At 43.2% G+C, this 22,824-nt stretch overlaps 1 protein-coding gene across 1 annotated transcript in view; it reads right to left on the bottom strand.

The window, feature by feature from the left end:
* Window positions 1–1,230: 1,230 nt before the first annotated feature.
* The window catches only part of ARSJ (arylsulfatase family member J), a 138,296-nt gene continuing 116,702 nt past the window's right edge, over window positions 1,231–22,824 (bottom strand). The window contains exon 2 of the mRNA XM_089691794.1: window positions 1,231–3,630. Coding sequence (XP_089547920.1) covers window positions 2,217–3,630 — 1,414 coding nt within the window. The 3' untranslated portion in view covers window positions 1,231–2,216. The remainder of the gene's footprint in view (window positions 3,631–22,824) is intronic.

The following is a 22,824-nucleotide window of genomic DNA, read 5'->3' as shown; positions in this document are numbered from 1 at the left end:
TAGATAATGCAGTAACCGTTGATCAAACTGGTTCAATGTTCAAAAAGCAAGCTGGTAGTAGACATTTTACAGAAGTTTCAAACCTGAAACAAGAAAACAGGAACACCATGCCTGGATGGTCAACATGGCAATCACAAGACACACTGAATAGGACAGCAATTCATCAAGCAGGTAAAGCATGCTTAATGCATATTTTATATGTATTTGTTTGCAGAAGCTATATTAAAGGAATATAGGAAAAACATTTACAATACAATCATAAAGCATAATTCTCAGGCTTTAGCACAAAAAAGGTAGAGCAATTGTGCAATTAGGTAATCATTTAGAAGACTCTTCAGTAGTTTGATGCCAAATGTAGTGATGCATCATGTACAAGCAAATAGATCAAATGCAGAAACAGAACAGGAAATAAGAACTATTAAAGGAACATAGAATATTGTGCTGTAAAAGGAGAGGCCAACCCATATGGAAGAAAAATATATCTAAAATATATTTGAAATGCTACAATTTTGGTCATATTCAATTTATATTTAAATAAATACACATATATATATATATATATATAAAAAAAGAAGATATATATATATATATATATATATATATATATATATATATATATATACACACACAAACATATACACACTGTATGTTGAAATGTTTTTTTATTACAAATTATATGAAAATATTTTAAAAAATACTTTTCAAATATACTGTATGTCTTTAAAAATCTAAATCTACATTTTTGGAATGCATTTACAAATATATGTAAAAATGTTAAAACTACTTTTTTATATGTTAAAAAAAATCTGAAGAATATATTTTAAAAACACATATTTTTAAAAATATATTTTTTAATATATTCTTCAGATTTTTTTAACATATAAAAAACTAATTTTAACATATATTTTTACATATATTTGTAAATGCACTCCAAAATTGTAGTTTGGATTTTTAAAGACATACAGTATATTTGAAATGTATTTTTAAAAATATTCTTCATATATTTTTGTAATAACAATGCATTTCAATATACAGTATATATATATATATATATATATATATATATATATATATATATATATATTTATTGAAATATATTTTGATATTTTGAAATATATTGAATATGGCCAAAATTGTAGCATTTCATATATGTCAATATATTTGGGAAGAATATTTTAAAAATATATTTCAAGTATATTTTTCTTCCATGTGGGAAGCTTTTTGCCTGCCTGGAGTAAAGAAACTGTTTCTAGATTTAGGAAGGAAGAAAAAAACAAAATGGAAAAAATCAAAAAGGCAAAAAGTGCTGCCTACCTATCTGCATAAAGTATCTGTATTTCAGCTGAAGTATTTACCTGTTTACCTGGAGCTTGGCTTTAGGATTCACTCTAGTTTATTGAATATTACATTCTTTGTTTGATGTTCACTATAAATTTGCATAATTTATAAAATCTTACCAGCTACCTCAGAAGCACTGGGTTAAAGCCCAACAGCCGCTAAAACGTTTTTTTTCTTTTGACAGTAAAGCCTTATGCACACAGGACGTTTTGAAAACTCTCCTAGAAGCTTTTCCTCCTGTGTCCAAATAAAAAAATTTATATTTTTTAGTTTTCTAAAAAAAACTTTTTTTAGTAAAATAGGGTAGGGTTAAGTTATTTGTACTATCTATCCTAGTGACAACTGCTCCCCACATTCCTTGTTCTTCTGTCATAGGTCAAATGGGTTATAGACAGAAATAAAAAATTGAAAAAAACAATTGACCCTTGCCATGTCTGTCTAAACCTCAAAGAAAGGTTTGGCTGTAGTTGGTCTTTAAAGTAGAATGCTGGCCAAGTGCTGTTTTCTTTGAAATGAGTAAAAATGGTTGAACCCCTGGCAGGTTTTTATTGCTGTGCAGGACTTCCTGTCACTTTCTGTACTACTGATAGATGGTCATTGGTGTAGGAAGTAAGAGGAAATCTCCCCAATAACACATAGGCAGCAATACAAATCTGACAGGTTCTAATGATTCCTAACTCAATACAAAAAAAAGTTAAGGTATATTTCCATTTCAAGAGCTCTTTGCTTTAAGGCAACAATTTTTTCTCAATGTGATCAATATTTGTTCAACAATAGAACTTGTTGGTGTATACATTATAATTCTAATGTTAATATACTGTACCCTGGCATTGCCAGTGTATATTATGTATTTAGCAGTACACATGACAATGATATAATTAACTGAGCACCAAACTGTCTTGTTGTGTGTTTGAGGGAGGTGGATGGCAACCAGAATACATCTGTTTGCGGTGTTTTGAGTTTTTCTTCCTCTTGTTTTTCTTGGATTTTTTTGAACCTTTTTTCTTTGCTTTATTACTCTCCTTGTACCATGGACCCCAAACTCCACCATTAAGTTTAGGGTTACTTCTTGGATCCTTTGGGGGATAACGCACTGGAACTGCAGATTTATTGAACTGTGCAAGTTTTCTAAGTAACTGCTTTACAACCTCTGGGTACTTTCCTGATAAATCAACTCTTTCATATGGGTCAGCTGTTATGTTAAATAGCCACAGGGATTTTCCACCTGAGAGAGAAATCCGCTCATTGTGCCACCGGCTGAGTCCCACATTGGTGAAACTTTGTGGAGGAACCCAGTCTCCATAGCCAGGATTTCCGGTAAGCAGTTTCCAGTGGTTCACTCTAATAGCAGATTGGATGGCAGTATTCCAAATACCAAATCCAGCTGCCCAAGAACCATTTCTTGCTTTGGTGTACATAGGATCTATATTGTGCAGAATGTCCAATCTTGGAGAAGGCTTTTTCTCACTTATTGCTTCCCAAATGTCATATCCATCTAATTGCATGTCTTCATCTATATCTCCACCAGCCAAAGTAACTAATGTGGGAAACCAATCCGTTATATGTATGAGTTCCTTACACACATAACCCTTGTTTTTAAAAAGTGGACTGTGCACAAAACCAACAGCTCTTATACCCCCTTCCCAATATGTGCCTTTGCTACCACGCAAAGGCCAGTTATTACCACCTGCCATTGGTTGCCCACCATTATCTGATGAATAAATAATTACACTGTTATTGTAGAAGCCATATTTTTTTAAAGCAATGGTAATATTTTTGATTGCATCATCTAAGCATGATAACATTGCAGCATATCGTCGCCTATTTAAGTTAGTAATGGATTTATAATTTTCTAAATAAGTTCCAGGAGCTTGTAAAGGTGAATGCACTGCTTGATAAGCTATGTAAAGGAATAATGGTTTCTTAGGATTGTGACTAGCCAAGATTTTCTGCACTCGTTGGGTGTACATCTCAGTAGAGTAAATACCGTGATCATGGTCCCATGCTGCATTATCATTCTCATACAGGTCATATCCACAAGTTCCTGGGCTGTCACATTTATAATGATTGTAGTAATCTCCACTGCCCAAAAGCGATCCGAAGAAAGAATCAAATCCTCTATGCGTTGGCATGCATTCTTTACGATAAAAACCCAGGTGCCATTTCCCTACCATGTGTGTTGCATAACCATTGTCCTTTAGTTTCTGTGGCAAAGTCAGGTTGTCCAGAGGTAGACAGTTTGGTTGAGAAGGCCTTATTATTGAATGCTGGAGACCTGTGTGAATCTGGTATCTGAAAAAGGAGAAACATGCATTAGGTAAACATTGTAATCATTTTTCCTTTTTGCTTTCCTTTTTTAAGTGAATCTGTTGTCAGATTTTGTAAATTTGAGTGTTTACAAGGTCTTAAAAGAGAAGTATGTTTCTTCCCAAAATTATACTTACCTAGTTGGATGCAGCATCAATCTGATGCTGCATCTGACCTTCACTGGCTCTAAAGCTGAGAAATGAATGATCAAACACAGCTGATTGCTCAGTTCTCTCCACCACTCTGAGCAGAGAGCAGAGAATGTTAGTCATCGCTGTCTGCTCTGCCCCTTCAGCACTCACTGGAGAGGGGGTGAGGCGGCTGGCTCAGACTCTCAGCGGCTTGCTGAGAGGCTGATCCGGGTTCTAGTCCAGGCTCCTGGTTGTATCCTGACCACACGGTCGCAATCTTTTCCCAGAATTTGCTGTGTGACATCAGCCGACAGCAGGCTTTATCCTACTGTAAGCTGAAAATGGTTCACAGGAATGCAAAATGAACTGCACTCCTGTGATCCACAGGAGATGTACAGCCAAACAAGCTGTACTTCTCCTTTAATATGCAATAAATGAACTTTTAAACAAGCTCCTACTGATCTCTGTAGCCACAGACACTATGGATAAATCTTTGTAAAGCAGTTATATTATGTCTAAAACACAAAACGTTTGTTTTGGTTTGGGTATAGTGGGGAAGGGTTAGAACCCCTTTTAGTTGTTTTTTTTTTTGCTGTTTATCTTCTGGGACTGAAGTGAAATCCCAAATGTTGTGTTGCCACCACAACAGAAATGAAAGTAAGGATCTTAAATGAGAACATCTGTTCCAGTGACAGATTTCCAAGTGATTTACCTTTTGTTAAAGTGGTTTCATCTCGATTCCTGTTGTGTTTACCGGACAAGAATTGAATGAAAATCTCTTGAGTATTACACAAATGGCAAAAAAGAAAAATTCTATCCAAAATGGTAAAATAAAATGTTTGGCTTTAGATTTACTTCACGTTTAAAGCAGTTCAGCTTACCTTGCTTCTCCCTCCCAGAGCATGTACTCTTTGCTTACATTAGATATTTGACAGGAAGGCAGCCAGGTCACTGCTAGAAGAGAGAAGATGTGTGAGCTGAGCTGCTGAGAGAACTGTATCAAAGACTTCAGTGATTCTGCTGTGAACCTAAAGCCAAAGATGGCCACAGATGCATGTGTCACTAGGATACAATAATGAAATTATGAGCCCATTGTAAGAAGTTTAATACCTTTCCAGGGATTCCAGGCTTTACTCACTACAAGCGCTATGATACTACAAGATCCAGTAGCAATCTAGCTGCTGGAGGGAGAAACCACAGTGCCCAGTGCAGGATCAAGTATCAAGTGTTGGATACCAGCGATGCCCTTAGTTCTTCAAGACACATCATCTTTTATAGGGTGCTTGTAATATTATTAGTTTAGCTCACCAATGAGGTTTGTTCAAGGTTTCTTGGAAACCACACTAATCATATCTATTAGCCTCTGTCACTAGTATAATACAGTACAATAACTGAAAATATGAAAGTATAATGTGAATGTTAGATAAGATACACACATATTGCTTCATCTGTTTTAATGAATAGCATGGATTGCACACTAAACACAGTCAATGATGCTAACTACAAATCATAATGCATCCAAGTTCACAATGTAAAAAACGGTAAGTAAAAAAGATCTGGACAGTAACTACCATATGGTTCGTTTTAGCGGGTTATGTATAAACAACATATACATAATACAACTATGTGGATACCACAAGGTCATTACTTTAAGATAACAAAGTATGACAAAAATGCAATCACTAAGTCACAGGAAACAATTAATCTGCACAGCTGTAAGGACTAGACTTAGTAAAATAGGCTAATTTGAACTCAAGCCTTTCATCAGTCAGATGTTTATGACCATCAGTCCTTTGTATCTGTAAGTCCATATGTAGACCATCAATCCTTTGTATCTATAGGTCATATGTGTGCACCTCTTATCTTCTGGGAGTCAGAGGTCACAGACCTTAGAACATCAAAGACTAGTGCTGCTATGTGAAGTACACATTCAAGAACTTCCCTCTTTGTTAGCAATGAGAGAAGAGAACCTAGTGTAATAGAAAACAGCTGTGTTAAGTAGTCCGAGAACCTTTAATGGGATAAGAATTTTAGAGCTGATGAGATGGAATGCCATATAGTTCACTTGTTTTTTTTAAGGACTCTTGGAATAAAGATTCTAATTTTGCCTTGATATCAGCCTCCTTTATTCCACTTTACTGCAGCACTCAGACAAGGAGAGGGAGGAGAAGCACTCCAAATCAATCAAGTGTTGCTGCAGTGTACATTTACTGACAATAAAACATGCTAAGAGGTGGGGAAATCAGGTGGATGGAATTATCAGTTTGCTGCTGCTTTTGGACAATCTAAAAGCTGAAGACATGCTCTTGACCAAGTTGTGGTGCTGATGCAGTGTAGGTTGAACACCTTGCTGAGCTTTTTGGTATGGTACCTGGATTAGAAAACTGTCCTTTTTGTAATTTTGCAAGAGTGCCATGCTTATGTTGCATAGTAGTCTAATACAACATTTTTTCAACGGTCCTCTGATGACTGGAGCATCTGTTGCTGGTTGCTATGTATGCTCTGACCTTTTTCTTTTGTATGATTTATTTGCCTTGTTAGAGGTGAAAATGCTCAATAAATAATATTTAAAAACAAAAAAAAAGAAGACTGGGTGAGCAGAATGGCAAATAATTTGGCAGGTAAAATGTACCTTCCAACTTGAGAACAAAAGGACACTTTTAAGAGATGGCAAAAGGTGAACAGGGTTAAAGTAAAATTAATATTGCGTGTGGCATGAAAGTACATGCTTATATAAAATTTATCAGAAAAGATGATCACTGAATGAGAACTATAAAATATATATTGATGTAAATCATGCTAAACATAAATTCTGTAAGTGGATGTAAGCAATACTTATGTAATATAAATAATAATAATAATGGCAATAGTGACAATAAAATTCATAATAGTAAAGCAATAAAAAGATGAAAAAATGGCCTCATGTCAATGGCCAGTATTATTAATACAGAACCAACTGATAAGAAGTATAATAAAATTATGTTCATCTTCCAGAGGGAAACATTGTAACTAGAGATGAGCGAAGTATTCAAAAATTCGATTCGGCTGATTCGGCGAATTCGCGGAATAAATTCGATTTGAGTCGAATATATTCGCTGCGAATTTAACTTATAAAAAGGGTGTTTCTAGGCTTCAGAGAGCCTTTACATTAGTGCAGAACACTGTACCTTTAATTTAAATGCCCTTGGAGTCTGCTGGGGAAGAGAAATAATACTGTCAGTCAGTATGACATGCAGATGAGTGCCGTCGATCTTAGAATCACCGCACACTTCACTCATTTGGGCAGTCACGGGGCCAAAACCAGAGTGTGGAGCCACAGTGTGGCGGTGGAGGCAGCAGCAATGGGAGGCCATACAGCACCCTATGACAAAATGGAACCCACCAGCAGTGTGAGGAGACCTGAAAGTGGCACATGGCAGAGTGTGGCGATGGAGACAGCAGCAATGGGAGGCCGTACAGGGACCCATGAGACACTCTGGACCTGGCAGCAGCATGAGGAGGCGGTACGGGGGCCCATGGCAGATTACGGGCCTGGCAGCAGCAATGGGAGGCCCGTAATCTGCCAGCACCCTATGACAAAATGGAACCCACCAGCAGTGTGAGGAGACCTGAAAGTGGCACATGGCAGAGTGTGGCGATGGAGACAGCAGCAATGGGAGGCCGTACAGGGACCCATGAGACACTCTGGACCTGGCAGCAGCATGAGGAGGCGGTACGGGGGCCCATGGCAGATTATGGGCCTGGCAGCAGCAACGGGAGGCCCGTAATCTGCCAGCACCCTATGACAAAATGGAACCCACCAGCAGTGTGAGGAGACCTGAAAGTGGCACATGGCACAGTGTGGCGATGGAGACAGCAGCAATGGGAGGCCGTACAGGGACCCATGAGACACTCTGGACCTGGCAAAAGCATGAGAAGGCGGTACGGGGGCCCATGGCAGATTACGGGCCTGGCAGCAGCAATGGGAGGCCCGTAATCTGCCAGCACCCTATGACAAAATGGAACCCACCAGCAGTGTGAGGAGACCTGAAAGTGGCACATGGCAGAGTGTGGCGATGGAGACAGCAGCAATGGGAGGCCGTACAGGGACCCATGAGACACTCTGGACCTGGCAGCAGCAAGAGGAGGCGGTACAGGGGCCCATGGCAGAGTGGCGAAGCGTAAGCAGCTTAAATTGAAGGCCATACAGAGGCCTATGTTAAAAATAATAACATGTTTGGGGCATGATTCATGGCGGATTTAGTCAGTTGTGTCAGGAACTGGTGGTTTGAAATCCAGACTAATCCACGCCTGATTCATTTTCACAAACGTGAGTCTCTCCACACTTTGGGTGGACAGTCGTGTCCTCCGCGGAGTTACAATACCTCCTGCCGCACTAAACACGCGCTCCGATGCCACGCTACTGGCCGGGCATGTCAGCCTTTCAAGGGCAAATTCAGCTAGTTGGGGCCAAAGGTCAAGTTTCGTTGCCCAGTAGTCAAGGGGATTGTCTACCTCGGTTGGCAGGGTGCTGTCCAAGTAGGCCCAAGCCTGTTGTTTGAGGTCCTGCTCCAGGTCCACCTGATGCTGCTGCTGCTGCGGCTGGTTAGTAGTTTCCTCACTGCGCTGGTGAAGAAAGCTACTCATCATCGACTGCAGACTGAGGCAGCCGCTGCTGGTGGAGCTGCCACTGCTCCTACCACCCCACCCCTCCCCTGCTGCCATGGCAGCGGAACGCGAGCGCACAGGGCCCACAGTGTCTGAGGATGGACGTTGGCGCAGAAAGGCAGAGACCAACTGACTACATAGGTGGATTTTATAGTACGTTATTTTGGCCTCCCTCTCAGCAGGTGTGAAAAAGGCCACCATTTTTGAACGGTAGCGAGGGTCCAACAAGGTGGACAGCCAAAAGTCATCCCTCTGTCTGATGGTTATTATTCGGCTGTCGCTACGCAAGCAACCGAGCATGCTATGGGCCATTTGTGCCAAAGAATGCGAGGGACTCCCTGCATCCATCTCCACAGCATACTGCCACGGTGCGTCTGGGTCCTCTGTCTCCTCCTCCTCCTCTACCAGATGCTCCTGCTCCTCCACTCCTGTCCGCTGAGTGGAAAAACCACCCATTTCACTCAATAATTCCTGAGCACCAATGTCCTCCTCTACCTCCTCCTCTTCTTCCTGTCCTGCCCCCACAGGGGTCATGTGGCGTTGAGATCTGTGCGCCACGTCTACCGCACCCTGACCAGCCATTGTTAACAGCATTTGTTCCAGGACGTGCAACAGAGGAATGACGTCGTTCATCCCATAGTCCTGCCGACTCACGAATAGCGTGGCCTCCTCAAAGGGACTGAGCAGGCGGCAGGTGTCACGCATGAGCTGCCAATGGCTGACATCTAAGTTACACAGGGGAGTACCTTTATCCGCTTGTAACATCAGGAAATCGGTGATGGCCTTTCGCTGTTCGTAAAGGCGGTTAACATATGTAGGGTTGAATTCCACCTTGTTGCAACGTCACAGCATGAGGAGTCGGTACGGGGGCCCATGGCAGATTACGGGCCTGGCAGCAGCAATGGGAGGCCCGTAATCTGCCAGCACCCTATGACAAAATGGAACCCACCAGCAGTGTGAGGAGACCTGAAAGTGGCACATGGCAGAGTGTGGCGATGGAGACAGCAGCAATGGGAGGCCGTACAGGGACCCATGACAGATTACGGGCCTGGCAGCAGCATGAGGAGGCGGTACAGGGGCCCATGACAGATTACGGGCCTGGCAGCAGCAATGGGAGGCCCGTAATCTGCCAGCACCCTATGACAAAATGGAACCCACCAGCAGTGTGAGGAGACCTGAAAGTGGCACATGGCAGAGTGTGGCGATGGAGACAGCAGCAATGGGAGGCCGTGCAGGGACCCATGACACACTCTGGACCTGGCAGCAGCATGAGGAGGCGGTACAGGGGCCCATGACAGATTACGGGCCTGGCAGCAGCAATGGGAGGCCCGTAATCTGCCAGCACCCTATGACAAAATGGAACCCACCAGCAGTGTGAGGAGACCTGAAAGTGGCACATGGCAGAGTGTGGCGATGGAGACAGCAGCAATGGGAGGCCGTACAGGGACCCATGACACACTCTGGACCTGGCAGCAGCATGAGGAGGCGGTACAGGGGCCCATGACAGAATACGGGCCTGGCAGCAGCAATGGGAGGCCGGTAATCTGCCAGCACCCTATGACAAAATGGAACCCACCAGCAGTGTGAGGAGACCTGAAAGTGGCACATGGCAGAGTGTGGCGATGGAGACAGCAGCAATGGGAGGCCATACAGGGACCCATGACACACTCTGGACCTGGCAGCAGCATGAGGAGGCGGTACAAGGGCCCATGACAGATTACGGGCCTGGCGGCAGCAATGGGAGGCCCGTAATCTGCCAGCACCCTATGACAAAATGGAACCCACCAGCAGTGTGAGGAGACCTGAAAAGTGGCACATGGCAGAGTGTGGCGATGGAGACAGCAGCAATGGGAGGCCGTACAGGGACCCATGAGACACTCAGGACCTGGCAGCAGCATGAGGAGGCGGTACGGGGGCCCATGGCAGATTACGGGCCTGGCAGCAGCAATGGGAGGCCCGTAATCTGCCAGCACCCTATGACAAAATGGAACCCACCAGCAGTGTGAGGAGACCTGAAAGTGGCACATGGCACAGTGTGGCGATGGAGACAGCAGCAATGGGAGGCCGTACAGGGACCCATGAGACACTCTGGACCTGGCAGCAGCATGAGGAGGCGGTACGGGGGCCCATGGCAGATTACGGGCCTGGCAGCAGCAATGGGAGGCCCGTAATCTGCCAGCACCCTATGACAAAATGGAACCCACCACCAGTGTGAGAAGACCTGAAAGTGGCACATGGCAGAGTGTGGCGATGGAGACATGGGCCCCCTGGCCACGCTTGACTTTCTGGCCACATAGTCGACATACGGCTACGTTTACTTCCTCGGGCGGCTTGACAAAAAATTGCCACACCGCCGAGTAGGAAACTTTGCCCCCACTACTCCTCACTGGCTGACTGCTACTTCCTCCGTGCACACCGGCACCACTACTGGCCGTGGTGGTAGGCTGCAGTGGAGCTGGTGCTCTACTCCGTGGCCGTTTGCCTCCACTGACACTGCTGCGACCCTGCTGCCTCCTGGGCAACCCACCGACTGTTTAGCTCGCTGCCAAGCTGGCACCCTCTTCTCCTGATGATGCGGAAGCAATAGCCTGATGACGACGAGGCTGCCAAGTGCAATCAGCCTCATCATCATCAATTAGGGTCTCCGCCTCACTACTAGCCCCCTCGGCTGCGTGTGGGTCAGGAGACAGACCTGTCTCTAGACCGGCTACCGAGCCACTCTCCTCGCCAGTACTTCTTCGCCTGGCTGCTGAAGATGCGGATGTCTCCCCCCGTTCCTGACCGCCCTCTGTTAGCTCTTCCTCACTGTACAGTGGGGCTGAGCCCACAGCATGCGATACTTCGCTTGGTGAGGGAACACCAAAGGACAGGGGCAGGTAGAGGACACGTGATTTCAGTGGGCTTGCTCCCGGGCCATGCCAACTAACGGTTGTGTCTGATGTACCCACCGACCGTTGGCTGTAGGTGTCAGAGGTGACCTGGGAAGAGGAAGACGACCGAGCCAACCAATCGATGACGGCAGGGTTGTCGGTGGAGACACGACCGCTGGATGACACCGGGAGCACTGGCCTCTGGCTGCGACTAGTGCTGCCTCGACCCCTTCCTCTGCTGCCACGTCTGCTCGCTCCTGAAACATTGCCTCCTCTGCCACTCCTCTGCGTGTTGTCTGACATACTCTTTAATTCAACGATTCTGTGTCCCTGAGTAACAATTCTGTGTCCCTGAGTAACAATTCTGTGTCCCTCAGTAGCGATTCTGTGTCCCTCAGTAACGATTCTGTGTCCCTCAGTAACAATTCTGTGTCCCTGAGTAACAATTCTGTGTCCCTGAGTAACAATTATGTGTCCCTCAGTAACGATTCTGTGTCCCTCAGTAACAATTCTGTGTCCCTGAGTAACAATTCTGTGTCCCTGAGTAACAATTCTGTGTCTGTCTGAGTAACAATTCTGTGTCCCTGAGTAACAATTCTGTGTCCCTGAGTAACAATTCTGTGTCTGTCCCTGAGTAACAATTCTGTGTCCCTCAGTAACAATTCTGTGTCCCTGAGTAACAATTCTGTGTCCCTGAGTAACAATTCTGTGTCTGTCCCTGAGTAACAATTCTGTGTCCCTCAGTAACAATTCTGTGTCCCTGAGTAACAATTCTGTGTTCCTCAGTAACAATTCTGTGTCCCTCAGTAACAATTCTGTGTCCCTCAGTAACAATTCTGTGTCCCTGAGTAACAATTCTGTGTCTGTCCCTGAGTAACAATTCTGTGTCCCTCAGTAACAATTCTGTGTCCCTGAGTAACAATTCTGTGTCTGTCCCTGAGTAACAATTCTGTGTCCCTGAGTAACAATTCTGTGTCCCTCAGTAACAATTCTGTGTCCCTCAGTAACAATTCTGTGTCCCTCAGTAACAATTCTGTGTCTGTCCCTGAGTATCAATTCTGTGTCCCTGAGTAACAATTCTGTGTCCCTGAGTAACAATTCTGTGTCCCTCAGTAACAATTCTGTGTCTGTCCCTGAGTAACAATTCTGTGTCCCTGAGTAACAATTCTGTGTCCCTCAGTAACAATTCTGTGTCCCTCAGTAACAATTCTGTGTCTGTCCCTGAGTAACAATTCTGTGTCCCTCAGTAACAATTCTGTGTCCCTGAGTAACAATTCTGTGTCCCTCAGTAACAATTCTGTGTCCCTGAGTAACAATTCTGTGTCCCTGAGTAACAATTCTGTGTCTGTCCCTGAGTAACAATTCTGTGTCCCTCAGTAACAATTCTGTGTCCCTGAGTAACAATTCTGTGTCTGTCCCTGAGTAACAATTCTGTGTCCCTGAGTAACAATTCTGTGTCCCTCAGTAACAATTCTGTGTCCCTCAGTAACAATTCTGTGTCTGTCCCTGAGTATCAATTCTGTGTCCCTGAGTAACAATTCTGTGTCCCTGAGTAACAATTCTGTGTCCCTCAGTAACAATTCTGTGTCTGTCCCTGAGTAACAATTCTGTGTCCCTGAGTAACAATTCTGTGTCCCTCAGTAACAATTCTGTGTCCCTCAGTAACAATTCTGTGTCTGTCCCTGAGTAACAATTCTGTGTCCCTCAGTAACAATTCTGTGTCCCTGAGTAACAATTCTGTGTCCCTCAGTAACAATTCTGTGTCCCTGAGTAACAATTCTGTGTCCCTCAGTAACAATTCTGTGTCCCTCAGTAACAATTCTGTGTCTGTCCCTGAGTAACAATTCTGTGTCCCTGAGTAACAATTCTGTGTCCCTCAGTAACAATTCTGTGTCCCTCAGTAACAATTCTGTGTCCCTGAGTAACAATTCTGTGTGTGTCCCTGAGTAACAATTCTGTGTCCCTCAGTAACAATTCTGTGTCCCTCAGTAACAATTCTGTGTCCCTCAGTAACAATTCTGTGTCCCTGAGTAACAATTCTGTGTCTGTCCCTGAGTAACAATTCTGTGTCCCTGAGTAACAATTCTGTGTCCCTGAGTAACAATTCTGTGTCCCTCAGTAACAATTCTGTGTCCCTCAGTAACAATTCTGTGTCTGTCCCTGAGTAACAATTCTGTGTCCCTGAGTAACAATTCTGTGTCCCTGAGTAACAATTCTGTGTCCCTCAGTAACAATTCTGTGTCTGTCCCTGAGTAACAATTCTGTATCCCTCAGTAACAATTCTGTGTCCTTCAGTAACAATTCTGTGTCTGTCCCTGAGTAACAATTCTGTGTCCCTGAGTAACAATTCTGTGTCCCTGAGTAACAATTCTGTGTCCCTCAGTAACAATTCTGTGTCCCTCAGTAACAATTCTGTGTCTGTCCCTGAGTAACAATTCTGTGTCCCTGAGTAACAATTCTGTCTCCCTGAGTAACAATTCTGTGTCCCTCAGTAACAATTCTGTGTCCCTCAGTAACAATTCTGTGTCTGTCCCTGAGTAACAATTCTGTGTCCCTGAGTAACAATTCTGTGTCCCTGAGTAACAATTCTGTGTCCCTCAGTAACAATTCTGTGTCCCTCAGTAACAATTCTGTGTCTGTCCCTGAGTAACAATTCTGTGTCCCTGAGTAACAATTCTGTGTCCCTGAGTAACAATTCTGTGTCCCTCAGTAACAATTCTGTGTCCCTCAGTAACAATTCTGTGTCTGTCCCTGAGTAACAATTCTGTGTCCCTGAGTAACAATTCTGTGTCCCTGAGTAACAATTCTGTGTCCCTCAGTAACAATTCTGTGTCCCTCAGTAACAATTCTGTGTCTGTCCCTGAGTAACAATTCTGTGTCCCTGATTAACAATTCTGTGTCCCTGAGTAACGATTTTGTGTCCCTAAGTAACGATTCTGTGTCCCTAAGTAACGATTCTGTGGCCCTAAAGTCTCTCTGGCCCTAACTCTGTCCCTAATACAGACAGGTCTGTCTCTCTTGAATGACCGCAGGCTAATGGAGAATTGTAAGATGGCCGCAATTTATAGCTCCACCATTACACAGTGCTGGCTGGCTGGCTGGCTGCTGATTGGCTAATGCGATCACATGTCATGAATGAATGCATTATGGGTCAGCGCGCCTTGTCTGCGCGCCTTCCCAGAGATCCCCGCTCCGTCGCCACACATGTCGCCGCCATGTTTGGGAAAATTCGATTCGTGCATCCGAAGTTGGCTAATTTTCGGATTTGGCGCGAATCGAATATTTCCCAATATTCGAAACGAATTCCACTTCGCCATGTTCGATTCGCTCATCTCTAATTGTAACCAATATTTCATATGTTTAAAGAGATGGAGAAAGAGGCAAGGTATGCAAAATGTAAAAAGTGGATTTCCTATAAAAAAAGAATGATAATAGAGCCATGTATAGTGTGGTCTGCAGTTGATTATCCATATGAATGAATCGGGATACCTGCTTACTTGTGGTAGTGAGTTGATTGGCACAATAACTGTCAACAGCTGATTCAAGCAGTAACCAGTTGTGCTGGAAAGAAAGGGAATGAGAAAAAATGACTCAGTGTCACACTGAGCAGGGGCTGGAGTGGAGAGGATTGGGGAAGAGGTTGTATCTACATGCACAGTAGGTATGGAGAGCAGGTCACTCAGGGCCAAACATTACTGTGATACTGCTTGATGGTGGGAAAATCATCATGCGAAAGTAGCTATAACACACTACTCCATCTTGGCTGTAGGTAGAGGTGACGTCACCAGCATTCTGTACCTGAATGACGTGCCAATAAGTGTGAAGAGATGTGAAAGTGATAGTGAAATGCTTAGGTGTGGAGACAAGGGCTGGAATAAGGAGAACAGGGATAGAGACCAGATCCATGGGATGCCAGGATTTTGTTAAAATCATGGGAAATTCTTGGGGTGATGGGATGATTAGGTGGTGTGGGTAAAACAGTTCCCATATAGGTGTTTAGCTCTTTGCCTGGAGTTTAGCTTTAATAGAAATGGGATTTCATGCATTTAATGCTTTCTTATCTTGATAAAGTACTGTTAATAATTCATAGGAAACTACTTTAATTAAAAATTTTCTATTATGCATGAACAGCATGAGATCAATTATTCTGCTATAATGGTTAAAAACTGTCCTGTGGCCCTGTGCCTATTATGGTTAAAGGAGTATCATTCAAAGTATGTTGTCTTAGAATAGTATATATAGCTCCTGGCAACTATATATCGTGAATGTTGAAGCAAAAATATGGTTACAACCCCATAAAGAGAATGTATTTCACCATGCACACATACAGCCTCAAAACAAGAGCAACGTGCAATGTGCAATAATCAATTACAATCAATCAGAATTTATCTCAAAGTGATTTAATGCCAGTACATTTGAACTGACTGCTGTTTGTTCCTGCTCTTTGCACATTTTTGTGCACTGATTTATTAAATGCATCTGGATGTTTATTTTTTTTTTATAATAACTATGTTTAAAACTTATAATAGCAGTAGCAGTTAAGAGTTCACATGCTACGTGTCTGCAAAACAGTGTGTGGGCAGGCTCATAGGAATCAAAGCAGCACCAATGCTTTTCTGGGAGAGAAATCAATGGGTTGGGTAGGGGGAGTTCTGAAGTTCTGAGATTTCAGTGCAGCAAAGGCCCCCACATATGTTTTGACAGAACAATTTTTATACAGATTTTTTTATATTGTGATATGGCAGATAAATAATCATATTTTAATATATTGATATTTTGAAAATGAATATATCAATGTTTTGAAACAAACAATTTCACTCATTGATCAACACTTTTCATCCATCAATCAAACTAAAAATGGAATACTCAAACACACACGTCAACTTCCTAGACACCACAGTATACATCAGGGATGATACACTTCACACCTCAATATACAGGAACCCGCTGACAGATGCAACTACCTCCACAGTTCTAGCTTCCACCCCCAACACACGAAACGTGCCATCATACACAGTCAGGCCATTAGATACCACCGAATATGTTCTGACCCAAGAGACAGAGATAAACATCTCGGGACACAAGCAGACTCCTTCCATAAGAAAGGTTACAAGGACAAAACTATCAACACCAGCATAAACACAGCCTTGGGACCCCGAAGGGAAAATCTACTTCAGTACAAAGAGAGAAAACAAACAACCGTGTACCTCTAGTAACCACATACAACACAGCACTAGAAGGAATAAGAAAAATATTCAAAGATTTACAACCCATCATAACAGAGGATGGAACTCTGAAAGAAATATTCCAGCAACCACCAATACTGGCCTTCAGACAACCCCCCAACCTCAGAAATAAACGAATCAGTAGGAAACTTCCTTTTGATCAAGATGTCACAAATAATGGAAGCAAACCATGCAATAAGAAACGCTGAAAACTGTGCAACCAAATCAATCCATCAAAAGTGTCAGACACTCAAAAGGGATCTTCAGTATCTCTGGATCATACAGCTGCACCTCTAGTAATGTTGTGTACCTTATCCAGTGCAGAAAATGTAGCAAAGAATCTTATGTTGGCGAAACAGGACAGAAGTTGCAAACAAGGATGAATTTGCACAGACATACCATCAAGGAACATAAAGAAGATGACTTTTGCACACCTGTGGGACACCATTTCGCACAACCAGACCACACTATGGGAGACCTCAATATTTTAGTTCTTAAAGGGAATTTCAAAACTATTCAGGAAAGGAAAACTTTTGAACTAAGAATGATAATTCTATTTGATACAAAAGATAACGGCCTTAATTTGGATATGGGATTCCTCACTCATTATCAAACAGTTTTACGACCCCCTCTGTGAGTGTTGTTCCCCTCCCCAGTCTTTGCTTTTGCTGTGTCTTATCTCTTCTCTAATCCTAGTCTTTTAAACCATTGCTGTGTACATTTGTTTGTTTCTTTCTGTTTTTTTTTCTCCCCCTTTCAACATCTCTTCTAACATTCTGCTAAAACTTTGTGAAATAGTACTGCCTGGACCTTGAAGAAGGGGACATACCCCGAAGGCTTGTCCTCAAAATTGTATGTTAGTGCAAATAAAAAAAGTATCACGTCAGTACTCAGTGAAAAAAACTAATGTTTAGACCATCTTAAAAGTCCCAATTTAGTATTTCTGCTTTATTAGCTGAAATAGGACAGTAGGACCATACGTTATTTATGATGGACTAACAGGTATTTTTCTTGCAGCATTTTGTAAATAGGAGAATGTACATGTATTGGAGAGATGTTCTGAATATGTTTTTTCACCTGAAATATGCTTTACTTCTTTTATAGGAAAGCACTTTAACCTTTCCATGCAGTGACATACAGGGGCATATTTACCACAAGGCAAACAAGGCATTTTCCTAGGGTGGCATTTTTCAGGGGGGAAACACCGCCCTACTGGAATAAAGGAATGGAAGAAGGGACACATGCGGCTTGGGGACCAGATGGGATCTGAGAGAGGCTGAGGACTGATTGACTCTCATTCCTAGAGATATCCAGAGCTGTGAAGGTGAGTGTCTTTCTCTCTCTCGCTGAGAGGGGAGTGGCCGGTGTATGGGGGCAATGGTAGTGGAATGCTGCCTCAGGTGGTGGGGGCAGGGGTGCTGTTGGTCAATGTCAGGCTCTCTCCAGGGGGTCAAGTTTGTGTTGCCTAGAGCAGCACAAAACCTAAATACACCACTGGTGATATATAAAGTGTGTCTTAAGCATTGAAAAGCTGGTCAACTGTGGTAGACAAATATGAACTATAGCCAAATATTTGGTTAAGTGAAGTTACCTATAGCTGCCTTGATCCCCCTTTGACTAATTCTGTAAGTTTACTTTTTTAAATCCAACGGGTATTTTATTTGTACTGATGAAAGAAGCTTTAGCATATGCTGTGTGCAGGAAGACATCACCTCTAAACCTTGACTTGTCCATGACATAACTCCAGTGTGCCTAATATTAAATTCAGACTGGAGTTAAACATTAGGCACTTTAAAACCTAGCCAACTCAGTGGCTCACAAAAATGTACCAAATTCTGATTAGTGTGTTATTTCCCAGAACAATTGTTGTTTTGAGCCATGTAACTGATATTGTATTCTTTGCAAAAACATTTTGTTAAAGAAATAGAGTAGTGTACAAACATAGGCATATCATACTATCGCTTATTAGGGGCAAGGAAAACAATAATTCTGTGTATATATTATATAAATATTTATTTATTATTTATTTCAGGTACTTATATAGTGCCATCAATTTACGCAGCTCTTTACACATATATTGTACATTCACATCAGTCCCTAACCCTCAAGGGGCGTACAATCTAAGGTCCCTAACTTTCATTCATATACTAGGGCCAATTTATACAGGATCCAATTAACCTACCAGCATGTCTTTGGAGTGTGGGAGGAAACTGGAGCACCCAGAGGAAACCCAGGCAGGCACAGGGAGAACATGCAAACTCCAGGCAGGTGGTGTCGTGGCTTGAACCAACGACCCTAGTACTGCCAGGCGGAAGTGTGCTAACCATTTAGCCACTGTGCTGCCCTATATAATTATTTAAAAAGATATCTAACTGTACAACACCAAATTGCGTTTATATTTTGTCAATGATGTGATATCAGTGTCATGATACAGTATCACTGGCATGGCATGTACTAAAGATACATTGTGATTTAAATTGAAGGAAAAAGAAGAGCTCATATAGACCATATAAACATATTTACAGGTATGTCACAGACTGGAAGCATACCTTTATGGCTGATTTTTTTCAGTTTTCTATGACTATCATTGTTAAAAATACCAAAATAACGATCATTATGAGTTATTAACTTGACTGTGCTGTTAAGATGTATGTGCACTTCAACAACTACAGTAGTGTTTGTAATACAAATAGCTGGATGATATTATTGCTCTTTATTACAAATATCTTGGTTATATAAAGATAGAAACAAATCCTTAACACATCCTCAACTTATCAACAGAGCATAGAGCAGGAGTCAGCAACATATAGTATTCATGTTTCATTTTTAGTGTCACCTGGAAGTTCCGCTACCATAGGCTTTAATTGATAACTCCTTAGGCCAGGGGTCTCCAAACTTTCTAAACAAGGGGCCATATTATTGTCCTTCAAACTTTACAGGGGCCGGACTGTAGCGGGGGGGGGGGGGGGAATGTGTCCTGGTATCAGTGGGAGTAAACAATGCCCCATCATTGGTATTAGGGGGTGAATAGTGCGTCTTTGTTGTTAGTGGGAAGAATAGTGCATTGTACTGTGTGCAGAGACAAAACACTGAAAACATTTAACCAGTTGCCGACCGCAGATAGCCGAATGACAGCTAAACTGCGGCCGGCCAGTTCTGAGTGGACGTCATATGACGTCCCCCCAGAACGCGCTCTCCTGCGCGCCCCAGGGGGCGCGCACCCAACGATCTCCGTGATCGCTGTGTCCTACGGACACAGCTGATCACGAGATGTGGTAAAAGGCCAATCATACCGGCCTTTTACCACGTGATCAGCGGTGTCCAATGACACGCTGATCACAGGGAAATGCAAGTGCCGGTTCTCGGCTGCACTTTCCTCACGCTGTCAGATCGTGAGGAAAGTACTGCCGAGAACCGGCAGTTGTCAGAGCGAGGATCAGCACCGATCATCAGGGCCACTGATGATCAGTGCCCAGCAGTGCCACCCGCAAGTTCCACCCACCTGTGCCCAGCAGTGCGCCCACTAGCTCCGCCCACCTGTGCCCAGCAGTGCACCCACCTGTGCCACTCTGCAGTGTACCCACCTGTGCCACTCTGCAGTGTCACACACCTGTGCCCATAAGTGCCACCTACCTGTGCCCAGCAGTGTCACCCACCTGTGCCCACCCACCTGTGCCCACCAGTGCCACCCACCCGTGCCACCCACCTGTGCCCACCCACCAGTGCTGCCCACCAGTGCCACCCACCAGTGCTGCCAGTCAGTGCCACCAGTCAGTGCCCAGGGGTTGTGCCAGTCAGTGCCACCAGTCAGTGCCCAGCAGTGATGCCAGTCAGTGCCATCTATCAGTACCCATCATCAGTGTCACCTATCAGTGCCGCCTATCAGTGCTGCATATTAGTGCCGCCTATCCGTGACACCTCATTAGTGCTGCCTATCAGTGCCGCCTATCCGTGCCACCTCATTAGTACTGCCTATCAGTGCCCTTTAGTGCTGCCTATCAGTGCCCATCAGTGCCGCCTATCAGTGCCCATCAGTGCTGCCTCATCAACGCACATCAGTGAAGGAGAAAAAATACCTGTTTGAAAAATTTTATAATAGAAACAAAGAAACTTTTTTTTTTTTTTCAACTTTTTTGCAATTTTTTAATTTATAGCGCAAAAAGTAAAGCGCCCAGTGGCGATTAAAATCCACCAAAAGAAAGCTCTATTTGTGAGAAAAAAATGATCAAAATTTCATATGGGTACAATGTTGCATGACCGCGCAATTGTCAATCAAAGTGCGGCAGCGCTGAAAGCTGAAAATTGGCCTGGTAAGGAAGGGTGTATAAGTGCCTGGTAGGCAAGTGGTTAAAGGTATATGACAGTCAACATGACAGTCATGTGAAACATGACATGCATCATCATTGGTATCAGTGGGAGGAATAGTGTCCTACCATTGGTATGAGTGGGAGGAATTGTGCCCCATTGTTGGTATCAGTGGAAGGAATAGTGCTCCATCATTGGGGTCAGTGTGAGGAATTATACTTCTTTATTGGTGTCAGTGTGAGGAATAGTACTCCATCATTGGTATTAGTGGGAGGAATAGTGTCCCATCTTTGGTGTCAATGGAAGGAATAATGTCCTATCGTTGGTGCAAGTGGAAGGAGTAGTGTCCCATCGTTGGTGTCAGTGGGAGGAATAGTGTCCCATCTTTGGTGTCAATGGAAGGAATAATGTCCTATCGTTGGTGCAAGTGGAAGGAGTAGTGTCCCATTGTTGGTGTCAGTGGAAGGAATAGTGTGCCATCATTGGTGTCAGTGGCAGGAATAGTGCTCCCATCACTGATGTCAGTGTGAGGAATAGTGTCCCATCATTGGTGTTAGTGGGAGAAATACTGCCCTATCTTTGGTATCTATAGGAGGAATAGTGTCCATTCATTGGTGTCAGTGAGGGAACAAGTGCCCCATTGTCGGTGTCAGTGTCAGGAACTATGCACCACTGTTGCTGACAGTGGAGGGAATAATGCCCCAAGGGTCAAATTAAAGCAAGCAAAAGGACGCATCCAGTCCTTGGGCCACAATTGGAGACCACTGCCTTAGGCTGTCAAGCAAAACCTGGCCTGCTTGTCCACATCATTGCTCTACCACCTGTTATGCCACTGAGCTTCAGGTGCTGGCTTTCCTCTGGTGTTTCTTCTTTTAGTCGAACTGCCATCTTCAGCAGGCATGCATGTAAAACTCCTGCATTTCAGGTGGTGCAGGATTTGGGGCTGATCTCAGATGTGTAGGTGTACGAATTAGGGTTAATCTGAGGTGTGAAGATGTAGGAATTGGGGCTGATCCAAGGTGAGAAGGTGCAGGAATTAGGGATGATCAGTAGACTAAAGGTGCATAAATTGGGGCTACTCTGAGGTTTGAAGATGTAGGAACTGATCTGAGATCTGAAGGTGCAGGAATTGGGGCTGAAAACCAGCATCTGATTACCATCCCATCAGCGCTGGGAGTCAATGACTGCCAGCCCTGATCAGTGTAACCTGGCGGTCTGCCCTCTCAGAACACAATATCTCAGTGGGGCAATCACCACACTAATATCGGATGTGTTAGTATAGTGATCTGTACATTTTTTTTGTTCAGCCGCTGGATTGAACAAAAAAAAAATCACTTTGTGTGGGTGTAGACTGGAGCTTGAGCTGTTTAGCTCTGTAAACAACAGGCTTTTTAAGCAAACCAAGCTAAGGCTTGGTCTGGCAAGCAGATAAAAAGGAGAAATAAAAATACAATATATTAATATTCCATATTCACATTTACTATATTTATATATACTGTATATCTGCTTTGTATTTCTGAATGTATGAAACAAGGAGCAAAGTCCCTGAATATAATGTGTATTTCCTTGTGCTAAGAGTGTAGATGCCTTTTTTTGTCATCTTTAATATTTTATGTTTTTGAGTAAAAAAAGATAAAAACCCCTAATTTTAGGAATAATTAGACAGTAATTAGAAGGCATTTCCCACAAAGAAAACATTGCACACTGGGAATGCTAATAGCTTGAAGCAATTAGGACATTTCTTATCATTTGTATATCAAAGTGCAGTTAACTACATTCATGAATGAAACATCTCTATATCTCAGCTCTACAGTAGATGGCACCAGCTTTGGAAAATCTGGCAATTCTGTTCATTATTTTTCTTTCCTTAGCAAAATGGCTTCATCAATTGGTATAATATTTTAGAAAAAAAGTGTCAAGCTTCTGCAGAAGCTTGCAATGGGCTAGCTCCCATTTTACACCTCAAGTGACCAAATCAGTTTTTTCAAATGCACCGATAAC

Source organism: Staurois parvus, unplaced genomic scaffold (genome assembly GCF_062004578.1).
Source record: "Staurois parvus isolate SC_StPar_1 unplaced genomic scaffold, SC_StPar_1.0 ptg000572l, whole genome shotgun sequence".
NCBI lineage: Eukaryota > Metazoa > Chordata > Amphibia > Anura > Ranidae > Staurois > Staurois parvus.
This window is presented reverse-complemented; position numbering and strand designations above follow the sequence as displayed.